General features: G+C 28.4%; 1 protein-coding gene and 1 pseudogene across 1 annotated transcript; both read left to right on the top strand.

Moving 5' to 3' along the window:
• The first annotated feature begins 13,420 nt into the window (after positions 1 to 13,420).
• Positions 13,421 to 15,176, top strand: LOC149511918 (uncharacterized; annotated as a pseudogene).
• Positions 15,177 to 23,567: 8,391 nt separating this feature from the next.
• LOC111316373 (auxin-induced protein 15A-like) lies at positions 23,568 to 24,358 on the top strand. Its single transcript, XM_022918344.2, has one exon. It carries the CDS (start codon positions 23,866 to 23,868, stop codon positions 24,169 to 24,171), a length of 306 nt encoding a protein of 101 aa, XP_022774079.1. The 5' UTR covers positions 23,568 to 23,865; the 3' UTR covers positions 24,172 to 24,358.
• The last annotated feature ends 363 nt before the right edge of the window (positions 24,359 to 24,721 follow it).

Below are 24,721 nucleotides of genomic sequence, written 5' to 3'. Positions count from 1 at the left end.
GCTTGGTAGTTGTAGAAAAGATTTTAATTTCTAGATGAAGGTGTGGTGCTGCAAACAAGCAAAAACGTGCTGAGAGTGATGGAGGGAAAAACTATATGTAGGCTAAAAAAGAAATTTACTCTTAAAGGATTAGTTTAGATGATAAGGAGAGAAACTTTTTTTGGTCAATATAAAATTCCAATTTTGTAGAGAACATTATAGAAGTAAAATCCCAAATATACTGATAAAGTGCATTTTTAAAATTTAAAAGAGATTAGATAAAACGTGTGAGATACCTCTGACCTTATTATAACAAAGAACGGTTACCAAAGTGGAGGAGTGACCAAAAAGAGAGTTGAATATGCCTCGAGGCAAGGCTAGTTGGTAAGCAGTGAAGTCTTTTCAAGTGAACGGTTAGGTCACTGGTGGTGATAGTGAGTTTCCTTACATCACACTTAAAACTGATCATTGTTCTGAATGAAAGGAAAGACCCTCATACTTTCATGGAAAAGTTAAAAGAGAATTTTTTTTTAATAATTATTCTCATATCTTAGCCATCAAATCAAACTCTTCATAATATCGCCAGGTTGAAACTAACCCATCAACCTTGTCGCTCCTTTTGAGATTACTTTCACTGTTGTACACAGTGACAGACTAAATAACTAATTTCAACGCTTAATAATACGACATGACATCTTAATTTAGTTGTAAAAAAAAAATCTAAATCAATAATTACGTGATTGTTGAAAGAATGATAAACTCTTAATTGTAATAATTTGAATTCAATTTATGATGGCTTTAAATGTAATATATATATATATATATGAGCACTTAAAGTGGTAAAGAAAGGAATTTATCGATCTAAGTAGCTTGGTGTTCCAATTTTTACCATCCATTTTAACCACTCGAGCTTCAAAATGGATAATAAAATTTAACTACTCTAAGTAGCAAATGTACCATAAAAAATAAGGTAACCTGATACGACAACATGATTTTCAACATCAAAAGTTTTTCAAGTGGAAGCCAGGATACAAAACTTGTTGAGTAAGGTAAATTTATAGACTCAAATCTTTTATTTGATTTTTATTTTGATCATTTAACTTTAAATTATTTCATGATAGTCTCAAACTTTTTAAAATAGTATTAATATGGTTTTGATCAAATTTTACAAGAGAATTACAACTTAACAAACTAGATCAAGAATTATTACTTTTTGCTCTCATGTTAAAATATTTTATTAAAAAATAAATAAAAATTTGAAGAATGAACTTAATTTTTAAAATTTAACTTGGAACTAAGGTAGAAAAATAGTAATTTATTTTCTTTCATAATAATTATAAAAATTTTATTTCTTTTCTAATAAATACATTTTGGGATAATAACCAAGAGTAATAATTCTGAGTTTACTATGATTTTATTTTCTTTTTTATTCTTATTTTATTTTTTATATATTTATAAATTTTGATTAAAGAATATAAAATTAAATCTTATATTAAAAATAAAGCTAATTTAAAAAAAAAAAGAAATGAAACATATCCAAATGATGTTTTAATACTTGACTAAATAGAAGTCAACAATAATTAACAATTGTAGAAAGTATTTTGTTAATTATTGCTAGTATAATTTAAACTCTCTAAAATTATGTCAATCTAACACAACTAACTTATTTAATACTATCATAATGATTTTTCATCCAGGAGACTCAATTGTTAAACTTGAAGAAAATTTATAAAGTTACCACCAATCTTTTTTAATTTGGTGCAATTGATCACCTAAAATATCATCTTTTAATAAAAACCTTAAAATTAATTAAGATTTATTAAAAGATATTTTGGTTTACGAAATCTAGATTAAGTTCAAGAGTATGATTATGAGTGAAAAAGGTATCAACACCTCTACTATGCTAGTTCAAAAAATGGTGCCAATCAAGCATGTGTTATCTTTTTATTTTGATAATATGGTTTTCTTCGCATTTAAAATTAATTCCCTTAAATTTATTCATGAAAAATTTTATTTTTTATAAAATTATTATTTCAAAATTTTATAAATTTTTCAACACTTTGATAAAATTTACAAAAAATATTCTCATTCAAGAAAATTCCAAAAAAATTGACCATTTACAAAATTCTCAAAACTTTCATCCAGAAGTGTTTTTTATTCACAAATGGCATGTATGATTTACACAATTACAAACTAATTAAGAATTTTTTTTTATTTTTAAATTATAATAATTTTTAATAAAATTGATTTTAGGAGTATCCCAACTCTTTAGCGAAATCTAAAAATATTTTTCTTCATTATAATTAAGAAAAAAAAGATTCTTTCAATTTTTCTTAAAATTTTTACTTTAGAGATTTAATCAAATTAAACATTTAATTACTCTTTATTTATTATGTTATTTATTTGTTATGGTTATTTAAATAAATCTTTTATTCTAGTAAAAATAATTTTTTAAATCATCCAAACTCTTTGGCAAAATCTAAAAATTATGGAAAATTGAACTCTTTTGATTTTATTTTAAAAAAATTACATTTCAATATATTTATTCAAATAATGTATTATTTTTAATCACTTAATATTTGTAAAAATTTTTTTCATATTAAACAATAATTTCTTGAATTATCATAACACTTAGGTGAAATTTAAGAAATTTTTTTTACCTATGGAAAGTAAGAAAATTAGAATTCTATCAATTTCCTTAATAATTATTTTTTTTTATTTTAGTAAAATTACTATATATTCTTAATTTCATATTTTTATTAAAATTACTATCCATAATAATCATTTAATTTTGTTTATTTTTTGAATAGTTATAAATAATAAATAATAAAAATCCTAAAAAAACAAAAAATGAAAAGAAAATAAAAAAATAAAAACTTACATACGGGTCAAGTTAGAGTGCAAGTTAGAACACAGGCTGGCAGGTTAATCTACGAGTCTAGGAGACCAAAATGATATCATTTTGATTAGCTTATAAAAGGCCTAAAATTTGTTTTTTGTTTTATTTTTTTCTTTTCATTCTCTCTTTTCTTCCTCTTCTCTCTGTTACTTTCCCTCTCTTTAAGCCTAGTTGGCCACCACCCCTCCAAACCTAGTTAACTGTCAGTCGTCGACACTAGGGGTGATAACGATTCGATTTGGATAAGATTCGATTTGGTTTCTTCAGATATTATATAATATTATGAAAATTTAAAATCTAATTCGAATCCAAACTGAATCTTCATTCGATCCAAACTGAACCCGAATCAAATTTTATTTGTTAATTTAGTTCAATTTATCAATTTTAAATTTTAAATTTTAAATTTTAAATTTTAAAATTTATATATTATTTTAATATAAAATTTTAATATATTTAAGTAGCTTTTGATAGAAAATTATTATTTTTATTTTATAAAAATTTAAAATATATATAAAAATCTAAGAAAATATATAATTTGATTTGGTTCAATTTTTTTCAGTTTTTCACCTTTTAATCCAAAACCGATCCAAACCTAATATATACATTTAATATCCGAACTTAATCCAAATCAAATAAGAAAAAAATTGATCTAAACTGAACCAAATAGAACCAAAAGCTATGGTTTCGAATTGATTTTTGATTTTTTGAATTTTTTTCTCACCCTTAGTCAACACCAGAATTTCACCAAAATTTACCCTAAACTTCTTTCTGACTCTTTCTTTCACATTTTTAAGCTAGATTTCCTTAAAAAATCAACCAAAATTCCTATATATAACCTTGAAGCCATCGGCTTCAACCTAAAAAATCTCCCATTTTTATTGCTATAAAAAAAGAATCAATTTCAACTATATCTTTTATTTGGTCCTTGCCTCCATCTTTATCAAAAATTAAAGTAAAAAATCTCCTCAAATGTCCTAAAGCCGAATTCTTAGTGGCTTTTATTTGTATTTTTTTATTTATTTTTGTTTTGGATTTTTGTGCTATTGCTTCCCTCCTAGATGATGTGCTATTTTATGCTTTTTTTGTGTTTTCTTTTTGCTATTTTGTGGCTTGGCTTATGGGTTTTGGCTATTTTTTATATGATTTTTTTTTTGGCATAGTGGGTGTCATAACATATAGATTCGAAAACTTATAACTAAATTTAACAAAATGGATAGAGTCACCACCAATCTTTTTTAACTAGGTATGATTGGTCACCTAAGAAATCTATCATCTTAAGAAGCTTCTAAGCTTGACTAAGGGTACCTAAAAGAATAGGTTCGGGTCTACTAACAAGAACAGGGCTCGAGAGTTCAATTACATGTAAAGAAGGTTATAGTATCCCCACATACTTATCCGAAGATGGTACCATATTATTTTAAATTCATTCTAGGGTCTTGGCTCTAATGGTTTCAAATTTTTATATTTAAATATTGAAAACAATTCATAAGATTATTCCATCCATCTGGTAGAATTCTTAAAAATATTTTCTTACCTTAAGAGTATTCAAAAATCCCATTTAATTTCTTGAACAGGCTTCGTCGTCAAAAAATGGTTTAATTATTTATTTATTATTTTTTATTGAAAATATATCTAATTATTCCACCATTTGGGCCAAATTAAAAATATTTTCTTTTTTTGAATTTTTAAAATTTTCACCATTTGGGCTTATTTAGAAATTTTTTTTATTCCTTTTTTTATTTCTAAATTTTCCACAATTTGGGCCTATTTAGAAATTCTTTTTATTTCCCCATTTTTTTAAAGAAAATAATATGACAATTATTTTTATTGAAATTTAATTTAAATTATTCCACCATTTGGGATAAATTTAAAGAAAAAATTTCAACTAGAGATTTCTTAGAAATTTACCATTTAAAATTTTTAAAAATCTCATCCTTGGGTAATTATCAAATATTTTCAACCCAAATTTTAATTTTTAATTTTTTTTGGTTTTTTTGGATTGAAAATAAATATTAATTATTGTTATTGAAACTTTATCTAAATTATTCCACCATTTGGGACAATCTAGATAAAATTTCTCACCGAAAATTTTATAAAAATTTACCGTTTGAAATTTCTATAAATTCCATCATTAGATAATTAATATTTACTCCCTAAATATTTTTTATTTTTATTTAAAAATACTCCTAAAATAAATAAACACATAATAAACAAATAAAATAAAAATTACCAAAAATAAAAATAAAAAATGGAACAGCTTGGCTTAGTGGCTTAAGCCCGCTTAGGGACATGGCTCAGGAGACTCGGCTTCAGACACAAATAGTGGCTTAGAGACATGGCTTAGGAGACTCGACTCAGCTAAGGCAAAATGCAGGGACAAGGGTTGAAGTGGGTCAAGCGATCAACTCAGGTTACCTGAATGGAAAACATGCAGATCATAAGTCTTCTTAAATGCCAAAACAACATTGTTTTGAGGAGGCTATAAAAGCCCAAGTTCAAGCTTTTTACCTCAGATCTCCCTTTCCCCTTCTCTCTCATCCTTTTTTTTTCTTTCCCTCTCTTTCTAGAATTGCATGAATTTCGATTGAATCTTTGTCGGATTTTAGAAAATATCATCGAAATCTGGGTTTGTTTGTTGAAAGTTCATTAAAAAATTCAACCGGTGCTAGAATCTGTGTTGAATTCTAAGAAACCTGTCGAAAAGTTCAACTAGCGTCGAAAAACTAGCTGAAAAATTCAATCAGTGCTAAAAAATTTCATCGAAATCTACAAATTTTTCAAAAAATTTCCAAAAAATTTCTTTTTTTCTTTTTTTTTTTTAAATCCAAAAATTTTTCCTTTTTCTTTGCCTGCTATGTTTCTATGATTTGCTTCTGCGTGTAATTCCCCTGATTCCTATATTCGATTGTTATGTGATCTGCCTCTCTAATCTTTTTTGTTTTTGTGGTTTCTCTTTATTTTGTGTGTGCATCTATTTATAGGGTTCTAATCCGAGAACCCTAAATCAGAAAGAAATTTCAATTTCCTTCGAACTTTGCTCTCATCCAACCTCTTCCAACCCTTTTCAAACTCTTCGACCCAATTTTACACCAATTAAACCACCTAGAATTTTTCCTTGTTTTTTTGTTTTTTTTTTTCATTTTTTCATTATTAAAAATAAACACCTCGAATAGATTAGGGTGTCTATAGCTATCCTTCTTTATGCATTTCCTGTGTAATAGGAATTGTGCAAAGACGTAGACACCCCTCACATTCAATAATCATCTCAACAGGTTCATTTTTATTTTTTTTTATTTTTTTATTTTTTTATTTTTTTGTTTTTTTGTTTTTTTGTTTGTTTTTTGTTTTAAAAAAGTAAATGAAGCTCTTTCAAACAGAGGCTCAAAGGCTTTGAGAAAAATAAATGCTCCTTTGAACAGAGGCACCACAACTTTAGAAAATAAAATGCTTTTTTAATCAGAGGCACTACAATTTTGAAAAATAAATTGCTCTTCTAAATAGAGGTACCACAACTGTGAAAAATAAATTGCTCTTCTAAACAGAGATACCACAACTTTGAAAAGTAAACTCCTCCTCTAAACAAAGGCACCACAACTTTGAAAAATAAAGTGCTCATTTAAACAGAGGCATTACAACTTTAAAAATAAAAGGCTCATTGACAATCATGTTCAGCAGAGTCGTAGATCAGATCTGATGAAATTTATAATGAAAACTCAAAGATTCGTAATTTGAGTCAAAGGTTCAGATTGCAAGACCTTTTAGCTTCACAAGAATTCACTGAAATTTGATTATCAAAATTTTAATATCATAAGAATTTGATTCATAAGATTTTAAGATTCGTATTTGTAAATTACAAGACTTGCATCCAACATTTAAAGATTCACATTTGAACTTTGAAGATTCACATCCAAAAGTCTAAAGCTTCTCATTTGAGTTCAAAGGTTCACATTTGACAAATTTGGGATTCATATCCAAAAAGTTTAAAGCTTTTCGTTTGAATTTTGGAGATTCACATCCAAAAATTCAAAACTTTTCATTCTAGTTCGAAGATTCATATTCGATGAATTTTAGGGTTTCACACCTCAAATATTCTCATTTGAAATTTGAAGATTCACATTCGAAATTTAATGATTCACATTTGACAAATTTTAGGTTTCACACCTTAAATATTCTCATTTAAAATTCAAAGATTCTCATTTGAGAACTTAAAAATTCTCATCAAAAGATTCTCAATTTCTTTTTCAAGTGACTCAAAATTGTGCATACAATGAATGTCATGATCAATAATGCAAAATGTTTTCTCAATGATGCAAATGCAACAATCTAGATTCTCACAATACCATATTCTTAACCATGATTCAAATGTTTACTACATAATGCAAATGCATATCCAAACCAACATTTTAAACATTTTCCAAAAAATGATGCTAATGTAATGCATATAATGTGGATATCGAAGTCATGAAATTCTAATCAAAATGTGGTAATATGGTCCTCAAGACTCCACCATCTCACGTTTTTTCCTTGTTTAGCTTTTCAACACTTTGAAACAAGTTTTATCAACTAATCATCATTATTTTCATCACTTGATCACAATTCATAGACCTCTCAGCATTAGCAATTTCAAAACAAGTTTTTATCCTCCATCACTTGGTTACCAGTCATAGGTTTTTCAATACTTAGCCACTTCAGAACAAGTTTTTTTCCATCAATCCATATTATTTCCATCATTTAATCATATCTAATAAGCTTTTTAGCACTAGCCATTTCATCAACTGCTCCACATTTTTTTCCATTACTCAATTCATAAGCTCATCAACACTAATAGAACAAAATTTATCCCTTAATCCACATTATTTTCATCATTTGACCACAACTCATAAGTTATGTCGACCAATTCATCCCTACATTCATCACTAGGTCATATCACCCTTTTAAGTTTTTGTACTCTTTTTATTTATTGACCAACCCATCACTATATTGATCATTTGATCACACTATGTGTAATTTCAAATCATCTTTTTTAAGTTTTTATCATCTTTTCATTTTTCTTTATCATTTTGGATTTCTTTTCAAAGGAATGCAAAACTCTTTCATGAACATTATCATTCATTCATCATCATTTTTACTATTGACAAACACAATGCAATCATACATTTCTTTGATTCATTCTGGGGATGCAACAATAAGGGAATACAAGGTGAATTGGGAGAAAGATAATTAATGAAGAACGAGTTTGGTATAAATAAATAGGGAAAGAAACAAGTCAAATGCATGTCATTGGAACAAATGGAGTAACAATATCCAAACAATGAATATTCAAACAATTTTGAACATTAATCTAGGATTTTTTTTAAAAACCTCATTCCATTAACTGTCAAAATCATTTTGAGCTCATCAAATTTTACCCCAACTTTGAAAGATCTTCAAATGTCTTTGACCTTCCATCCATGTGTTCAACTCTCAACTCAAAATTTTTTTTACCTAAATTGCCCTTTTCAGGTTTTCAATCTGAGTCTTCATTTTCTTTCATTTTAATCTTTTCTAGTTTTTTTCATTTTTCATTTTTTTTTAATTTTTTAATTTTTTTCTTCTTTCATTTTTTCACATATTATTGATATCTCTTTCACATCAATCTCTAGAACAATGTAACATGATTCTGCTGTTCCATCACGAGTATGCCTTAGCCTAACATATGACCATTCAATTCAAGCACTCACATTTGATCTAAATAGACTTTTAAAGATTGTAATGTAGGTCATGGTGAGGGGTCATGAAAAAAATAGATAAAATAGGCTCAAAACCTGTGTTTAAAGGGTTCAAAACCAAATGATCATTTCTCATCATTTGAAACAACTTGGCATTTTTCCACTTTCCTTTTTTCTAGCTCATTCCTCACATAAAGACTTTTCTTACTTTGCCCCAAATCATGTATGGCATGTTTTCTCTTTTTTCTTTTTGCTTTAAGAGCTTTTGTGATCTTTTACCTCTTTTTTTTCAAAAATTACCCCCAATGTGGAAGGTGATCCTTGATCAGGGTTCTTTTAAGAAAAAATCATAATAGGCTCAAAAGGGGTACCAATGAATAGTTTTTCAAATGGTAAAAGAAAATTGACTATTTTTCATCTCAAATGTGAATGCTTTCCTTGAATATCATCTATTGAACAAAAGCAAGCTCACAGATCTATATAAATGACTGCACACCTTTAAGATACATCTATTTTACATCTATCAACTTATTTTTTTTGCTCCAATAATATCTTCAAATCAACGTGAATGAGTTTTAAAAATTAAATCTCAAGATTATCATTATCATTGTCTAAACATTCATCATCTGACATTTGAGAATAGGAATAGAAAGTTATAAAAGGTGACTAAGAATGAAACAATGATTGAATGAAAGGGAAAATGTAATGAAATGCATTAACTTACCTTTTATTAAAATGATAACAAATGAAATCCTATTGCATAAAAAAAATCCTAAAATGACAAGCAACACCCAACCAACCTAAACATCATTTTCCTTTCAAACATTATGCCCCAATATGATCAAGTGAAGGATCTTTATTAACATCTTACCCCCTGATTCATTGTAATTCTCTAAGTTTTTTTAGATCAATGTGTTCTTATTCTTACTCAAAGCATTGACATTGTAATTGGGCAATGGATTGCCACTAACATTAGGTGTTGTTGCTCCTCCTTAATCAAAGTTTATCATTCCATCCTTGATTAATCATTGTACCTTATGCTTTAGAGCAGTGCAATTCTCTATAGAATGGTTAGTAATTCCATAGTGGTAGTTGCAGTAAGCTGTAAGATCATATCACTTGGGATAAGATGGCTCAAGTGGCTCACATGGCTGGAGGTAATCAAGTGGCTGTTGTAGAGCTCTCGATATAACTCTATATAAGTCATGGGGATTGGGTCAAACACGAATTTTTTTTAGGTAGTCCGTAGCTCTCGTGAACCATTTGTTAGACTAACAGGATGAATCTAGGGTCTTGCAAGAGGTTGAATGTTAAGGCTATATGTAGAAGCTTGGGGGCTTAAGATGGGTGAGTATGTTAATGGATAAGATGGTTGTGGATAAGGCTGATATGGGTAGGATGAAGTATTATTCATAGTAGGATAGTATAGGGAATAACCTTATGGTGGATAAGGTTGATAACCCCTAAATTATCTATCAAAGCTCATAGCTTGAGCTTCAATCTCTTTCTTTTCTGACACCTTTCTGGTTTTTCTTCTTTCAACTTCTCATTTTTAATGACATTCTTAATAATTTCACCTAAGATCACCATGTCGGTAAAATTCTTTGTTGCATTCCCTATCATCTTTTCATAATAGAGAGATTTTAAAATGCTGATAAATAATACAGTAGTCTTTTTTTTAGTCAAAAGAGGCTGCACTTGAGAAGCTATGTCCTTCCACTTTCGGGTATATTTCTTAAATAATTCAGTCGTTTTCTTTTTCATATTATATAAAGAAAGGTGATTAGGAGCTAAATCTATTATATGTCAGTACTGATTAATAAAAGCATGGGCCATATCACTTTAAGAATGAATGTGAGTCCTGTCTAACTGAACATACCACCTAGCAGTAGAGCCTGTGAGGTTGTCTTGAAAAACATGCATTAATAGCTTTTCATTATTAGCATGGATAGCTATTTTTTGACAGTACATAGTAATGTTGGTCTTTGGGCATTTTGTACCATCATACTTTTTAAACTCTGAAACCTTGAATTTTGAAGGAATAATCACATCTGAGGCTAAACAGAACTCGGCAGCATCAACTAAACCATAAAAACCAATGCCCTATATGGCTAACAACCTTTTTTCTAATAAGTTCATATTCTTTTTAGCTTTTAAAACTTATAAAGTCTCATTCTCCTTGGACCTTAGCTTTTCTTTCTCTTCTGGATCATCCAAATTAGGAACTAGTATTGGTTCTACTGCCTTCTCAATAAAGACAAGATTTACATAACTTTGATACTTCCTTGGGTTTGAAGCTGATGGCATCCCAGGGTATGTACACCTTACAAGATAGGTGAACTGCTGTTGTGGTGGACTTTGTGTGGGTTAAGCTTGATGTGGCCTAAAAGTAGGAGGGTACCGTGGGTTATCCACCTCTTGTGATGGATGGACTTGTTGGCTAGTACTTTTTTCTATATATTTTCCCTTGTTTAACTTGTTTAAAGCCTTCAAAATCCTATTTAAATCCCCTTCTAGCTTCTTTTAAGCTTTTTCTATTCTCTCAAGGTGATTGAAATTTTTTTGTTCCATTTGTCTGGCTCGAGCTCTTGTATTCTATTGGTAAGTTGATTGTATGGGATTCTTGGTTAGTGGAGCTATCCTTGAACCTTGATATCATAATTATGATAAAAAATGAGATGCTATGCTTTATGTTTGATATGTTGATGCATGAATGAAATGTACATTTTCATGCATGAAATGAAAATGATGCAGATGCATAATGATACATGTGATGCATGATATGGTAATGCACAAACAAACAAAATAGTTAGATAAGTAATATATCACACAAATTGTTCCTCCCTATATCCTAACTTTAAGTTATATCTATCAATGGTAAGAAGGGTTCTATCCTAAGGCTGGCTTCTTAAGTGTATACTACATGCTGGGTTAAATGACTTTGACCACTAAAGGTTCCCAAATTATTCCTTACATCATCATCTATCACAGACTAGTCAGGCAATCCAATCCTCACCCACCACAGGCTACCAACGAAAAAGATTCAATTTGAGTGAGAGTATTTTGCTAGCCATTGTGAAGATTATCATTTCATGAGAGCGTAGGTACTTACTTTCTCTTAAGAAAGACAAAGCTCGGGTCTAGAGCTCATGTAATGCAAATGCATATAATAGTGTGTATGAAAGAACATATAAGTTTCATGCCCCAAAAATACAAAATAAAAAAAGATAAAAAGAGAAAATATTAGTAAACAAATAATTACAAATTTAAACCATTAGATCAAAGAATAAGATAAATTCAAAAATTATGGCTTGACTCTCTATGGCAAGTCCCTAGTAGAGTCACCAAACTATCATAATATATAGATTCGAAAACCTATAGCTAGATTTAACAAAATGGATAGAGTCATCACCAATATTTTTTAACTAGGTGTGATTGGCCACCTAAGGAATCTATCCTCTTAAGGAGCTCCTAAGCTTGACTAAGAGTCCATAAAAGAATAGGTTCAGGTCTACTAACTAGAACAAAGCTCGAGAATTTGGTTACATATAAGGAAGGTTATAGCACCTCCATGTGCCCATCCGAAGATGGTACTATATTATTTTAAATTCATCCTAGGTTTTTGGTTATAATAGTTTCAAATTTTTATATTCAAATATTGAAAACAATTCATAAAATTCTTCCATCCATCTGATAGAATTCTTAAAAATATTTTCTCATCTCAAGAGTATTCAAAAATCCCATTTGATTTCTTGAAAAGGCTCCATCGTTGAAAAATGGTTTAATTATTTATTTATTATTTTTTGTTGAAAATATATTTAATTATTCCACCATTTAGGCCAAATTAAAAATATTTTTTTTAATTTCTAAATTTTCCACCATTTGGGTCAATTTTAAAATATTTTTTTTCAAAATTTCTAAATTTCCACCATTTGGGCCTATTTAGAAATTCTTTTTATTTTCTTTTTTTTTTAAAGAAAATAATATGACAATTATTTTTATTGAAATTTAATTTAAATTATTCCACTATTTGGGACAAATTTAAAGAAAATTTCTCACCTAGAGATTTCTTAAAAATTTACCATTTGAAATTTCTAAAAATCTCATCCTTGGATAATTATCAAATATTTTCAACCCAAATTTTAATTTTAATTTTTTGGTTTTTTTGGATTGAAAATAAATATTAATTATTGTTATTGAAACTTTATCTAAATTATTCCACCATTTGGGACAAATCTAGATAAAATTTCTCACCTAGAAATTTTATAAAAATTTACCGTTTGAATTTTCTATAAATTTCATTGTTGGATAATTAATATTTACTCTCCAAAAATATTTTTATTTTTATTTTTATTTAAAAATACTCCTAAAATAAATAAACACATAATAAACTTAAAACAAAATTTACAAAAAAAAATACCAAAAAACGGAATGGCTCGACTCGGCTCGGCGACTTAGGCGCAGCTCGATTTCAAACATAAACAGCGACTTGGGGACACGGCTCAGGGGACTCAGCTAGGCTCAGCTTGGCTAAGGTGAAACCCAGGGGCACGAGTTGAAGTGGGTCAAGTGATCGGGTCAAGTCACCCAAATGGAAAACGTCCAGATCCTAGGTCTTCTTAAATGCCAAAATGGTGTCATTTTGAGGAGGCTATAAAAGCCCAAGTTCAAGCTTTTTGCCTTAGATCTCCATTTCCCCTTTTCTCTCTTCCCTTTCTTTTCTCTCCCTCTCTCTTTAGAATTGAATGAATTTCTGTTGAATCTTCATCAGATTCTAGAAAACACCATCGAAATCTGGGTTAGTTTACCGAAAGTTCACTAAAAAATTCAACCGATGCTAGAATCAGTGCCAGATTCTGGTATACCTGCCAAAAAGTTTAACTGACTTCATAAAACTAGCCTAATAATTCAACCAGCATCGAAAATTTTCACAAGAATCTAGAAAATTTTTAAAAAATTTCCAGAAAATTTCTTTTTTTTTTCAAAACTCCAAAAATTTTCCCTTTTTCTTTGCCTTTTTTTGTCATATTTTTTATTTTAGGTAATATTATAATTTTGTCACCAATTTAAGATTTTGTCTATGATGAATTTTTTTGATAAATTTTAGGTGATGTTATTAATTTTTGTCATAAATTGATCACTTTAGTTAACTATTAATGACATTATAATTTCGTCACATCAATGTTTAGTGTTATATGACATAACATATATGTAATAAAAAAATGTCTTTGAAGCACTAGATGATCTTAGCAATTTTTTTTCTAAGATTATGTTATAAGCATTGAAAAAAAAAGGATGAGAAAGATTTATAAGTAGACATTGTCCTCATTTTACGTAAGTTAGAAAAAAATTTTCCTCCAGCATTTTTTGATGTGATGTTGCATTTGGTTGTACACTTGCCACATGAGATCATGCTTAGAGGACCTGTGCATTGTTGATGGATGTATCCCATTGAACATAGACAAAATTTTTACAAAATTAATTTTCAAAGTGTTTAAAGTGATAATAAAATCTAATAAAATTTCATTTGTTTACTAATAGGTTCTTAGGTAAACTCAAGACATATACACAAAATAAAGCACATCTAAAAGGATATATAGCTGAGGCATATACTTGTAGTGAATTCTATCTTTCTATGATCAAGACAAAATTTAATCGAATAGAGAGAAATTATGATAGAGGTAATCAAGTGAATGAGAATGGGCTAGTTATTTTTTCAAGAAGTGTTCACATTTTTAAAGCATAAAAATATGAGGTCTCGTCACAACAAGAGTTTGAAAAGATTCAATAGTATATATTGAACAATTGTAATGAAATCGAACCATATTTGGAGTAAGTTTGTTGTCTTCAATATCTAATTATTCAAGTATGTTAAACTTTTAGTTCAATAACCGAACTTCCATTTCAATTATTTTTACTGTGTTATAGAAAACATAAAATAAAGTTTGAAATGCAAAATAGCTATCGAAAAAAGACATAAAGACCAATTTGCCTTATGGTTTAAAAGATGCGTAGGTAAATGATATTTATTGAATAACAATAAACATTGTAAAATACTTTTAATAATATTTATGTTGACTTATGTTCCTTAAATGTAGGTTACATGGTTGCAAGATCAAGGTTCTGATGAAATTTCTAATGAATTACTTTCATTAGCTTATAGTCTTGATAGATATGTTCGAAAGTACACAAGTTGCATTATTAATGGGGTGTGATGTCACACGAAAGAGTGTGATTTCCATTTAAAAAGTTAGAATAGTAGTGTGATAGTTAAAGGTAATCATAAAGATGAGTAAATTGATTTTTATGGTGTTCTTACTGATATAATTCAATTAGATTACATAAAAGATTATTAAGTTGTTTTGTTTAGGTGTGAGTCATTTGACTTTGATAGTAAAAGAAAAAGAATTCATAAAGATGGTCATTTAGTAAGTATCAATGTTAATAAATGTTGGTATGAGAATGACACATTTATTTTATCAATTCAAGCAAAGCAAGTGTTTTACTTGGATGATACCGAGTTAGGAAAAGATTGGAGAGTAGTGCAAAAGTTTCATCATAGGCACTTATATGATATTCAAGAGATGTAGCATAATAAAGTTGGTGAAATGTTTGATATGGAAGAAGATCAAGTAGATCAAGAGAATGAAATGTTTGACAAAGATAAGACTATGCAAAATTATGAAAATGAAGGACCACTAGATGGGGATAATATTGCTGTTGTTGTCATTAAGTCTGATTTAATGGAAAAAAACAAATGATGTATCCATGGAAGAATCCAATCAAGATGGTGAAGAAAGGCTTGAAGATTGTAGTGAATAGGGGGAATTTGATTATGATGAATATGATAGTGATATAGATCCTATGTTGTAACTATTTATGTTATTTCCTATATTATGATAAATACTACATTGATATAGTTTTTTTTTTCTAACATTAATAGTTGTTTTATATATTACTTGTTATTTTATCATGATAACTACTTTTTAAATCATGTTTGCCAACTTTGTTTAAATCTTTGGCCTATGACTATTATTGTTACAACTAATTTAAGGTAATTGGCATATTAATTATTGTGTTCTATTTCTTTTTAATTTTATTATACTAAATAAAGATGAATTTTTACACTTTTTTTGTCTATACTTCAAGATGGCACCTGAAAAAAGAGGTAGGAAAAGGAATATCGGACAATGAGTTCAATTAACTAATGCAATAATTATGTAACATCCTTCATTTGAACCACTATATCAAGTTCATAAGCTAATGACTCACTAGAATCACCAGAGAAAGTCCAATGAACTCATGAGTCAATGGAATCACCATAAGAAGCTACTTAAGATTCACCCATTGAAAGTTCTGGCATGAAATAATTTCTTCCAATGTATATGCATTTTTGCTTTGCTAAATGCATAAAGAATTCTTTATGCATCAAGGGATAGTTTAATGCAATGAAATCATTTCTTCTAATGGATATGAATTCACCATGCTAGTTTAATGTATTGATTTTATAGATGTAGTTTCTATACCATCTAAAAAGGTACAAAGCTCAACTTGAAGGATGGGACTAGAAAAACTCATCAAAGGGAAAAATAAGCTAGTAATAGAAATACCAACAACTAAGGGTAGACCTATTTATGAAGTTCAATTGACTAAATTATCTTCTGAAATTGAAGTCATTACTCGACAATTCATCTCGATCATAACAAAATGGAAATCTATGAAGGATACAAACAAGTTGCATGCCTTTGAGAGACTTAATGTAAATACAAAATATTATTACAAAACTTATTATTGGTTAGTTTTGAATTTATGTTCTTTGAATATATCAATTAATTCATTTTCTGTTTTCGACAAAGTTTCATATTAAATTGGATGATGACTATGTTAAGATGTCTATCTTGTCAATTTATCAAAATTATCAAGAAATCAATGATACAGGCTCTACGTGCAATTTAAAAAGTTTCCAAATGCTAAAATGCCATGCCAAAACAACCCACCGAAGTATAACTTGACTCAAGAAAATTGGAAAGAGCCTTGTGATTTTTTTAGTGATCCTGAATACCAGGTTATTTTTTTATTCACATTTATGATTAATTAACATATTTTTCTTATTATTTTCTTAAGTTTTCATACTTAACATCAATATATAACAATTATTCAAATGAAGCAACAACCAAATGAATGCTTGCTTTTTCTTATTATTTTTTTAAGTTTTCATGCTTCGATATTAGGTTAGCAATTATATTTAAATGTTTGAGGCAATTTTATGACAATTATTCATTCTGTTCAAATATTAAACATCAATATTTTTATATTATTTCATTCTTTATGAAATGAAGAGAAGGTGTGAGACAAATGCAAGAGCTAGGAAAAATTCAAGTTAACTCATAACTAAAGATCGAGAGCCTTTGTGGCTAGTTGCTATTCTATGGTAAATTTTTATGTTACAAAAATTGTTCAACATTGCTATTTTCTATTTGAATACTTTTTTGGTCACAAACATTTTTATTGTATGTACAATTTTGTAGCGGAAGGATGATAAAGAACCTAATAAGAACGAATTTATTAAGGTGACTCACTACTTAGAGAATAAAGGATGGTCAACACCTAAAACTCAAGCAACCTATGTAAGAACTTTTAAATTAAGAGTTATAATTTTACTGTTGTAGTATGATTTTTTAGTTAACAAAGATTTCTATTAAATGCTAAAAGAAAATGGTGGAGTTACAATCAATTCCTACTAAAGAAGGAATAGAACCTAAAATTGTTGATGCTATAATGGATAAAATGACTGGTACTAGGTTAGGATATATTAAAGGACTTGGATATGAGTCAAAACCTACTACTAAAACCTCATCTGTAAGTGCTGTAAACTTAGAAGAAAGTTTTAAAAAGACACAAGAATAACTTCAATAATATAAGTCAACTTTTAGGTTTTTTTAAGCTCAAATTGAAGCTATGACAAAAACTTTAGCAGCAGCTGGAATCCAGGTGCCCATCCCCTAATTTTCAGGTATATACTTGATTTTGTTGTGGTTGTGATGTTGCAAGCATTATATGTCCAATTGGTGGTGCCTTTTAGTACATTCATTCTTTTGTGGTTATGATATTGCAACCATTATATATCCCAGTTTTCTTTGATACTTAATTCAAAAGTGAGAATTGGTACTTTTTTTATCACTTGATTTTTAAAAATCAATTGATTTTTTTTATTTGCTAAGTCTTTATGAAGTTTACTTGTCAATTTCAAAGTTAGAAAAACTCTCATAGTCCCACTGCAAATTTCACTTTCTAACAAGTTACAACTATATCTATAAAAGGAAGCTTCATCTCCAAATTCTCTATCAAAGGGCTCTTGCTCAATTCTTGTGATTCTTGATTTGATGTGGCCACCTATGCTATATCTATGTGTTTCTACTTTATTTGGTTGTATGTTTATAACTTAGTTTAAGTTATTATTACAACTTTTACCTTCTTGTTTTGATTTGGATGATAAAACGTCATTTATATGTTGCAAGATATATCAAAGCATGATAATGACATAGCCTCCTTGAAAGCATGCGCAATTATAATTTTTCTATAATTTATCAAATTGATTTAAAAATAGGCTTAAGGGGATGGTGATTTCTTGTTTAAACATGAAACACCTATCTTTTGCTTATTTCCTATTATTAGTATCAACATTGCAGATTGAGAAGTTTATTTGTCAATTTCTTGATAAAAATTATTCTTTAATATAGGGTAAGGCCTCATTTAAAAATTTCGTATGCACAAAATGGATTAGTTTGTTTTTTATATTTGTTTTGATCTTATTGTGTGTATTGTGGTTTGTTTTTATATTTGCTATTATTTATTTATTTATTGTAACTTCCAGTGACATAAACTCACATCAACACTATCACCCTTGACTCAAGATTTAGATTGAGAGCTTGAAGACAGGATTTCGATGACTATCTATTTCATAGTTATGACTCTTTTTTTAAAAATAATATTATTACTATATCATTTTAGGGAAGACTTTAAAGAATATACTACATTTACAAACCAATTTAAATATTTGGTGGATTTGCAAGATCACTACATTGGATTATTCCACAAAAATGTTTTTATATATAGGATTTAGTGATGTTAATTATGTCATCAATACTATGATGATTTACTTTTCGTCACTAATATATCAAAGTTAGTCATTTATTTTGTGACGATTATAGCCTTTAATGACAATTTTTCATAAATAGCTAATAAAAATTAACGTCACAAAAAAAATAAAACATAATGTGATGTTTGATTTTATTGTCACGTTTAACGATATCTTACAATCATTTGTGACGATAATTATGTTACCAATACTGTGACGATTTACTTTTTGTCATTAATATATCAAATTGTATCATTTATTTTGTGACGATTATAACCTTCAATGACATTGTTCTTTATAAATAGCTGATGAAAACTAACATCATAAAAGAAAGTATGAGGTGATGTTTGATTTTATTATCATGTTTAGCAAGATCTTATAATCATTTGTGATGATAATTGTGTCACCAATATTGTGACAATTTACCTTTCGTCACTAATATATCAGATTTATCATTTATTTTTTGACGATTATAACTTTTAATGACGTTTTTATGTATAAATAGTCGACAAAAACTAACGTCACAAAAATTAAAGCATAAGGTGACGCATGATTTTATTGTCATGGTAGATATTATTTTACAATAATTGGTGACGACATTTTGTCACTAATATTGTGATGATTTACCTTTCGTCCATAATATATCGAATTTTTCATGTTTTTGTGACGATTATTGCCTTTAATTACATTTTTTTTTCATAAATAACGGACGAAAACTAACATAAATATATATATAAGGTGATGTTCTATTTTATTATCAAGATAAATTCATAATAGGTGATGATATTTTACTATTGTCACATTAAACCTTTAGAGATGATACAAATGCGAAGAATGTTGTGACGTTTAATTTTTGTCATGGAATATATAGGGTGACGAAAAATAAATACTTAGTGGCATTATTCAATGCACCACTAATAATAAAATTTGTTGTAGTAGTTGCTACAATGGTGTATTTCATGAGTTATAGCAAGGTCTCTAAAGAGTTTATTCGAGTCAAGGAACTACCTCATTGTCAAAGAAGAACCAGCATGTTGTTTGATCAATCTTCAGTCTGATTTCCGCTAGGCTCAGATGGTGGATGAAAGCTAAATTTCCAACTTTAAACCTGTCGCCCTTAAACTTCTTATCAAGCATTCAAGACTTTACAATCCCTTCCCATAAGAAACAAAGTAGAAAGAATGATGTATGGTCTCCTGCCGTTGAAGGTGCTTGAAAAATTAATGTTGATGGTTCAGCAATTGATAAGCCCGGTTCTGCTGGTGTTGGAGGTGTCATCCATGACTGCAAAGGGAGAGCACTGAAGAATATTGGAGTACTTGGCAGAGCTTTTGACTATTATTTAAGTAATCATCATTATGGTTAAAGCAAAGATTGATCTTCGTCCTCATATCATTATTGAAAGTAATTCCAAAGTTGTTACATCTTGACTTGACGAAGTCAATGACAGCCCTGGAAAATATATTAACTTACTAAATGTATAATCTATTTGCAAGGGTTAGGGAAATTTATTTTGCTCACGGATTTTGGGAGGCTAATCATTTTGTGGGTTTTCTTGCTAAGGTAGGAATTCATAGAAACTTTGATATTGGGAAGTATTTCAATTATAATTATTTAATCATAATTAAAAATTATATAAGAATTTACTATTTATAAAAGTAAACTCTATATAATTTTAAAATCTGATTGATTAATTATAATATAATTATTATAAATAATATGTTCTTAACTTTTGTAATTCGTCTCTGGATATGCTTAGAAGATATGTCCACCGCTTGGAATTTATTTAAAAGCCAAATTGCAGGCCACATTCAATTTATCATGGGGCATTTGGGCAAAAAAGGCGTCCGTACTGATGATGACTAAGAATTCAACTTTGACCTGGAGTTGCTGTATAATATAATCGGATTATGTACTTTGTACCGACACGATTTTACTTTTCATTTTTTTAAATAAAAAATTTATCATATAAAAATAAAACTTTTGTTTAAACTATTAATTAATCCAAATGGGTATGCACGATTGTACACAACTTTTGACTTAGTCAACATGATCATCACTAAATTAATCAAAAGCAATAATTTTGCCAATTTGATACAGTAATCAAAGATGTACACGTCGTGGAACACAAAAGCAAGAGACAAGGGAATGAGGGGAAAATATAAAGTGGAAATTTTAGGAAATAAATTAATATATGCGACAATGCATATCCATGAAAATATACGTGGCACCTAGATTCTGAGGAGTAAGATTATTTGGTCGGCATCATTTCCGCTTGGGTGGTAAGTCCAAATAGAGATATAATTAATCAAGAATTTGATTCGAAATAAAAATTAAATTATTTTAATTTATTTAATTATATTTGATTAATATGTAAAAATAAATTTAATTTTTAAATTTAATAAAATCTCAATTATTTATATTTAATTTTAAGTTCGAGTTTAAAATATTTTATTAATTAAAATAATAAAAATATATTAAAATATAACAATTCAATTAAATTCGTAAGTTACTCGAATTAAGTATAAAAATATTTAAATTCGACTTGATTGATAAGTCGAATTATTCAAATTCGAATTCGATTCGATAATAATTGAGTTAAATTAAAATTTTATTCAAATCGAATTAAAATAATTTATGTGTACTAATATATCATTTACACTCTTAAATCGAAACTCCTTTAAGTATTTTTTTTATAAAAAATCTCAAAGCTCAAGAAAAATAAAAAAAATTATGAATGTTTGAATTTGAATATTAATTTTACAATTATCTATTCTTTTTAAAAACGATTAATCATTTAAAATAATTCTCAAATTCAAGACTAATCCCCTTTATTATGTGTATTTTTTGTTATGGCTTGTGAAGGCGCCATATGAGCCTGATGATTGCTCGACTTATAACCTTTTAAATTATAATTATTTAACTCGTTAACTTTTTTTTAATCCTTTATTAATCCCTACTTCATCCTTTAATTATTTTAATCTTTTATTTTGCAAATAATTATTTCAAACATTTTGTAATCCATTAGTGCTTTATATATGTACGAAAATTCTAGGTATTCACTAAATACATAATTTGTTTATTGTTAATATTATTCTTTTATATTATTAATCAGTTTGATATTTTCAGTATATGTGCATTGTTTATACGTGATGGTTTGTTTGGGTTTTCCAATATATATATATATATATATATATATTTATTTATTACAATTGCAACTTTGAAAATGAAAAAGAATAAAGTTGCGATCATAGGAAAACATGTATTATTCTCTAAATAGAACATCTCGTTTCATAAAATTATATTTCTCTACAAAGTAATTTTTATTATGGATTTTTTTGAATACAACGGAATAATACAACAACTTTTTTATAAAATATGAGCTAACTTTTATATTTTAAAATATATAAATGTTCTTACTTACGTAAAATTAAAAAGAAAGTCTATATATAAAAAAAAAAAAAAAGTATTGGATCTAATGTGACCGAAGAATGGAAAATAAAAATAATTATGTAATTTTATAATTACGACCCTTATATTGAACTGAAAAAAATCATTCATACATAAAGACAATAATATGTTGAAACAAATGATTGAAAACTAAATATGTTGAAACCAAAGTTGAATAGTCAAATTCTTGGTATTACATGACGATGGTAATTTTATTGACAAAAAACTTCTGTGTTATTAAAAATGAATTTATTTTTTATTAATTAATAAAAATCAAAACTTGACTTAAGAGTTGTTACCTGTCTTAGAGAGAGATAAATCGAAATCTTAAGTATGCTCCCTCAATCTCTTTATATGTTACCTCTCTTAATTACAAGAGTACTGTATGCAAATATAAGGGTACGGTCACATAGATATCCTTAAAGTTAGAAAAATAAGAAAATTTAAAGGATTTTTTTTTTTTTTGGACATCTCCACGTTTTTTAAATATCCTCGAAATTTTTTTTAAGTATCTCTTTTCTAATTCTCTATTAACTTCATTAACTATCCTTATTCAATGCCCAATCACAGTTCATAGTCCTTTAACACCCAACGCTTAATAAATGGACACTCCAAAAAAATTTTAAATCTATCATTGAATTATAAAGATATAAATTGAAATTTTAAATATGCTTCCGATGCACTTTAGATGTACCAAAAAGTGCAAAAAGAGAGATGGAATTTAGAGTTAGTAAAATCGATTCAATAAACGTGTTCAAACTCAGACTTCATCCAATATCATTTGATAAAAAAAAAAAAAACAATCAAATGCTTGAATTAATCTAATCCATAGCTAAAACAAATTAACTTGATTTAAAAAATCCAAATCTAAACAATTCATCCGATTAATTTAATATTAAATTTATTTAATTTTAAATTTTAAAACTTTTAATTGAAATATTAAAAGACTTTTATCTAAAATATACAAATTAAAATTACATAACTAAAAATTATCTGAACCCCCAACCCATTCTAATTCTTTTGTTTTTTTGTTAAAAATTATCCGACTCAAACCTCTTTACCTAACCCACTTGATTGGCACTTCGAAGTTTATCATTGACGGATTTTTTCTTTTTTTATTTTCTTTGTTCTACCTATGGATAATAACAGCATAACGCTCCCACTATGCAGTTAGAAGCCCTGGAATTCAATATGTGGGGTCCAGCCATAAATAATCCTCCTCCTAATTTCCACGTTACTTTTGTTAAGAAATATCTAGGTTTCGTGGTGTTAATTATTTACTAGCTGTTCCACAAACATTTTCAAACTTTAGTAATCAAAAGGATTTCAGATTAATTTCAAACATACACTAATTACTCTATTGTCTATAACTAATGCAGTTATAATTTGTGCAAATCCAACACTGAAGGGGCACATCTTTCAAGAGAAAAACATGGGGGTTCCTGGAGAAGTCGCTCTCAAAAAGGAATGAACGGAACAACATCATGGAAAAGGAAAACCCCACTTCATCCTGGTTACGCATAAACTACTATGACCGCATATTTCTCTTTTATTTATTTATTTATTTGACCCCTAAATGCTCCCCCCACTGAAATAAATATCAGCACTTGTAAGCCTCAGTTTTGAAGCAGCTGTTGAAGTTGTCTAGAAAGAGTTCGAAATTGGTAATTGGAAAGAAGACACATACTATCATGCAGGAGGACAAGAAGGCGAAGGTGAAGAAGGGATGGCTTGCCGTTGAGGTTGGATTGGAGGAAGATGAAGGGTTTCAGCGGTTTGTGATTCCAATATCCTACCTTTACCATCCACTTTTCAAGCGCCTTTTGGACAAGGCTCATGAGGTGTACGGCTATCACACGACGGGGCTTTTAAGGCTGCCATGTTCGACTGACGATTTTCTTAATCTCAAGTGGCGGATAGAAAAAGAGTCCAACCATCATCACCACCACCATCATCATCATCATCTTCCTCTCACTTTATCATTCAATTCTTGTTGAATTCATCTTTAAAACATACATGTCACATACACATATACTTGCTTTGCTTCTGGTCTCATGTTTCGTGTCAATTAATTAGATGCCAGGGTCTTGTTTTTCTTTTTTTCAAATGAGGACATTTTGGGTTTGTAAGCTACATAATTGTCAAGCTAATAGACGTTTTTGTAACTCCTTGTTTCTTGTTCGATATTTAGCTTTTTATAATTTTTTGATGATTTTGTCACGCGATGAGACTCAAATTCCAAACTTGTGAGATGCTTAAATGCATAATTTCTAGTTTGTTGATACCTAAATGAAGGCAATGAAGAAGTATGTAGTATATAATTTAACCCATTATATCAATGTCCTCGAGTTAACTAATTAAATTAATTTGTAGTCAAGTACTTTGGTCAATATGGTTGGAACAGCAAGAGACAGAGGATCCTAGGCAAGAAAACGTTGTGTAGGTTTGAGTAAGAAGAAATAAATAGAGGATAGACAGAAGGGTTCGGAAGATTAAGTATCATCTCTATGGTGATGGAGAAGAAAGGGCAATTGGAGAGATATGCAG

The sequence above is a fragment of the Durio zibethinus genome, chromosome 24 (assembly GCF_047325235.1).
Source record: "Durio zibethinus cultivar Kanyao isolate XHJ-2024 chromosome 24, ASM4732523v1, whole genome shotgun sequence".
Classification (NCBI taxonomy): Eukaryota; Viridiplantae; Streptophyta; class Magnoliopsida; order Malvales; family Malvaceae; genus Durio; species Durio zibethinus.
The sequence above is the reverse complement of the archived record's forward strand: the minus strand, read 5'-3'. Positions and strand labels throughout refer to the sequence as shown.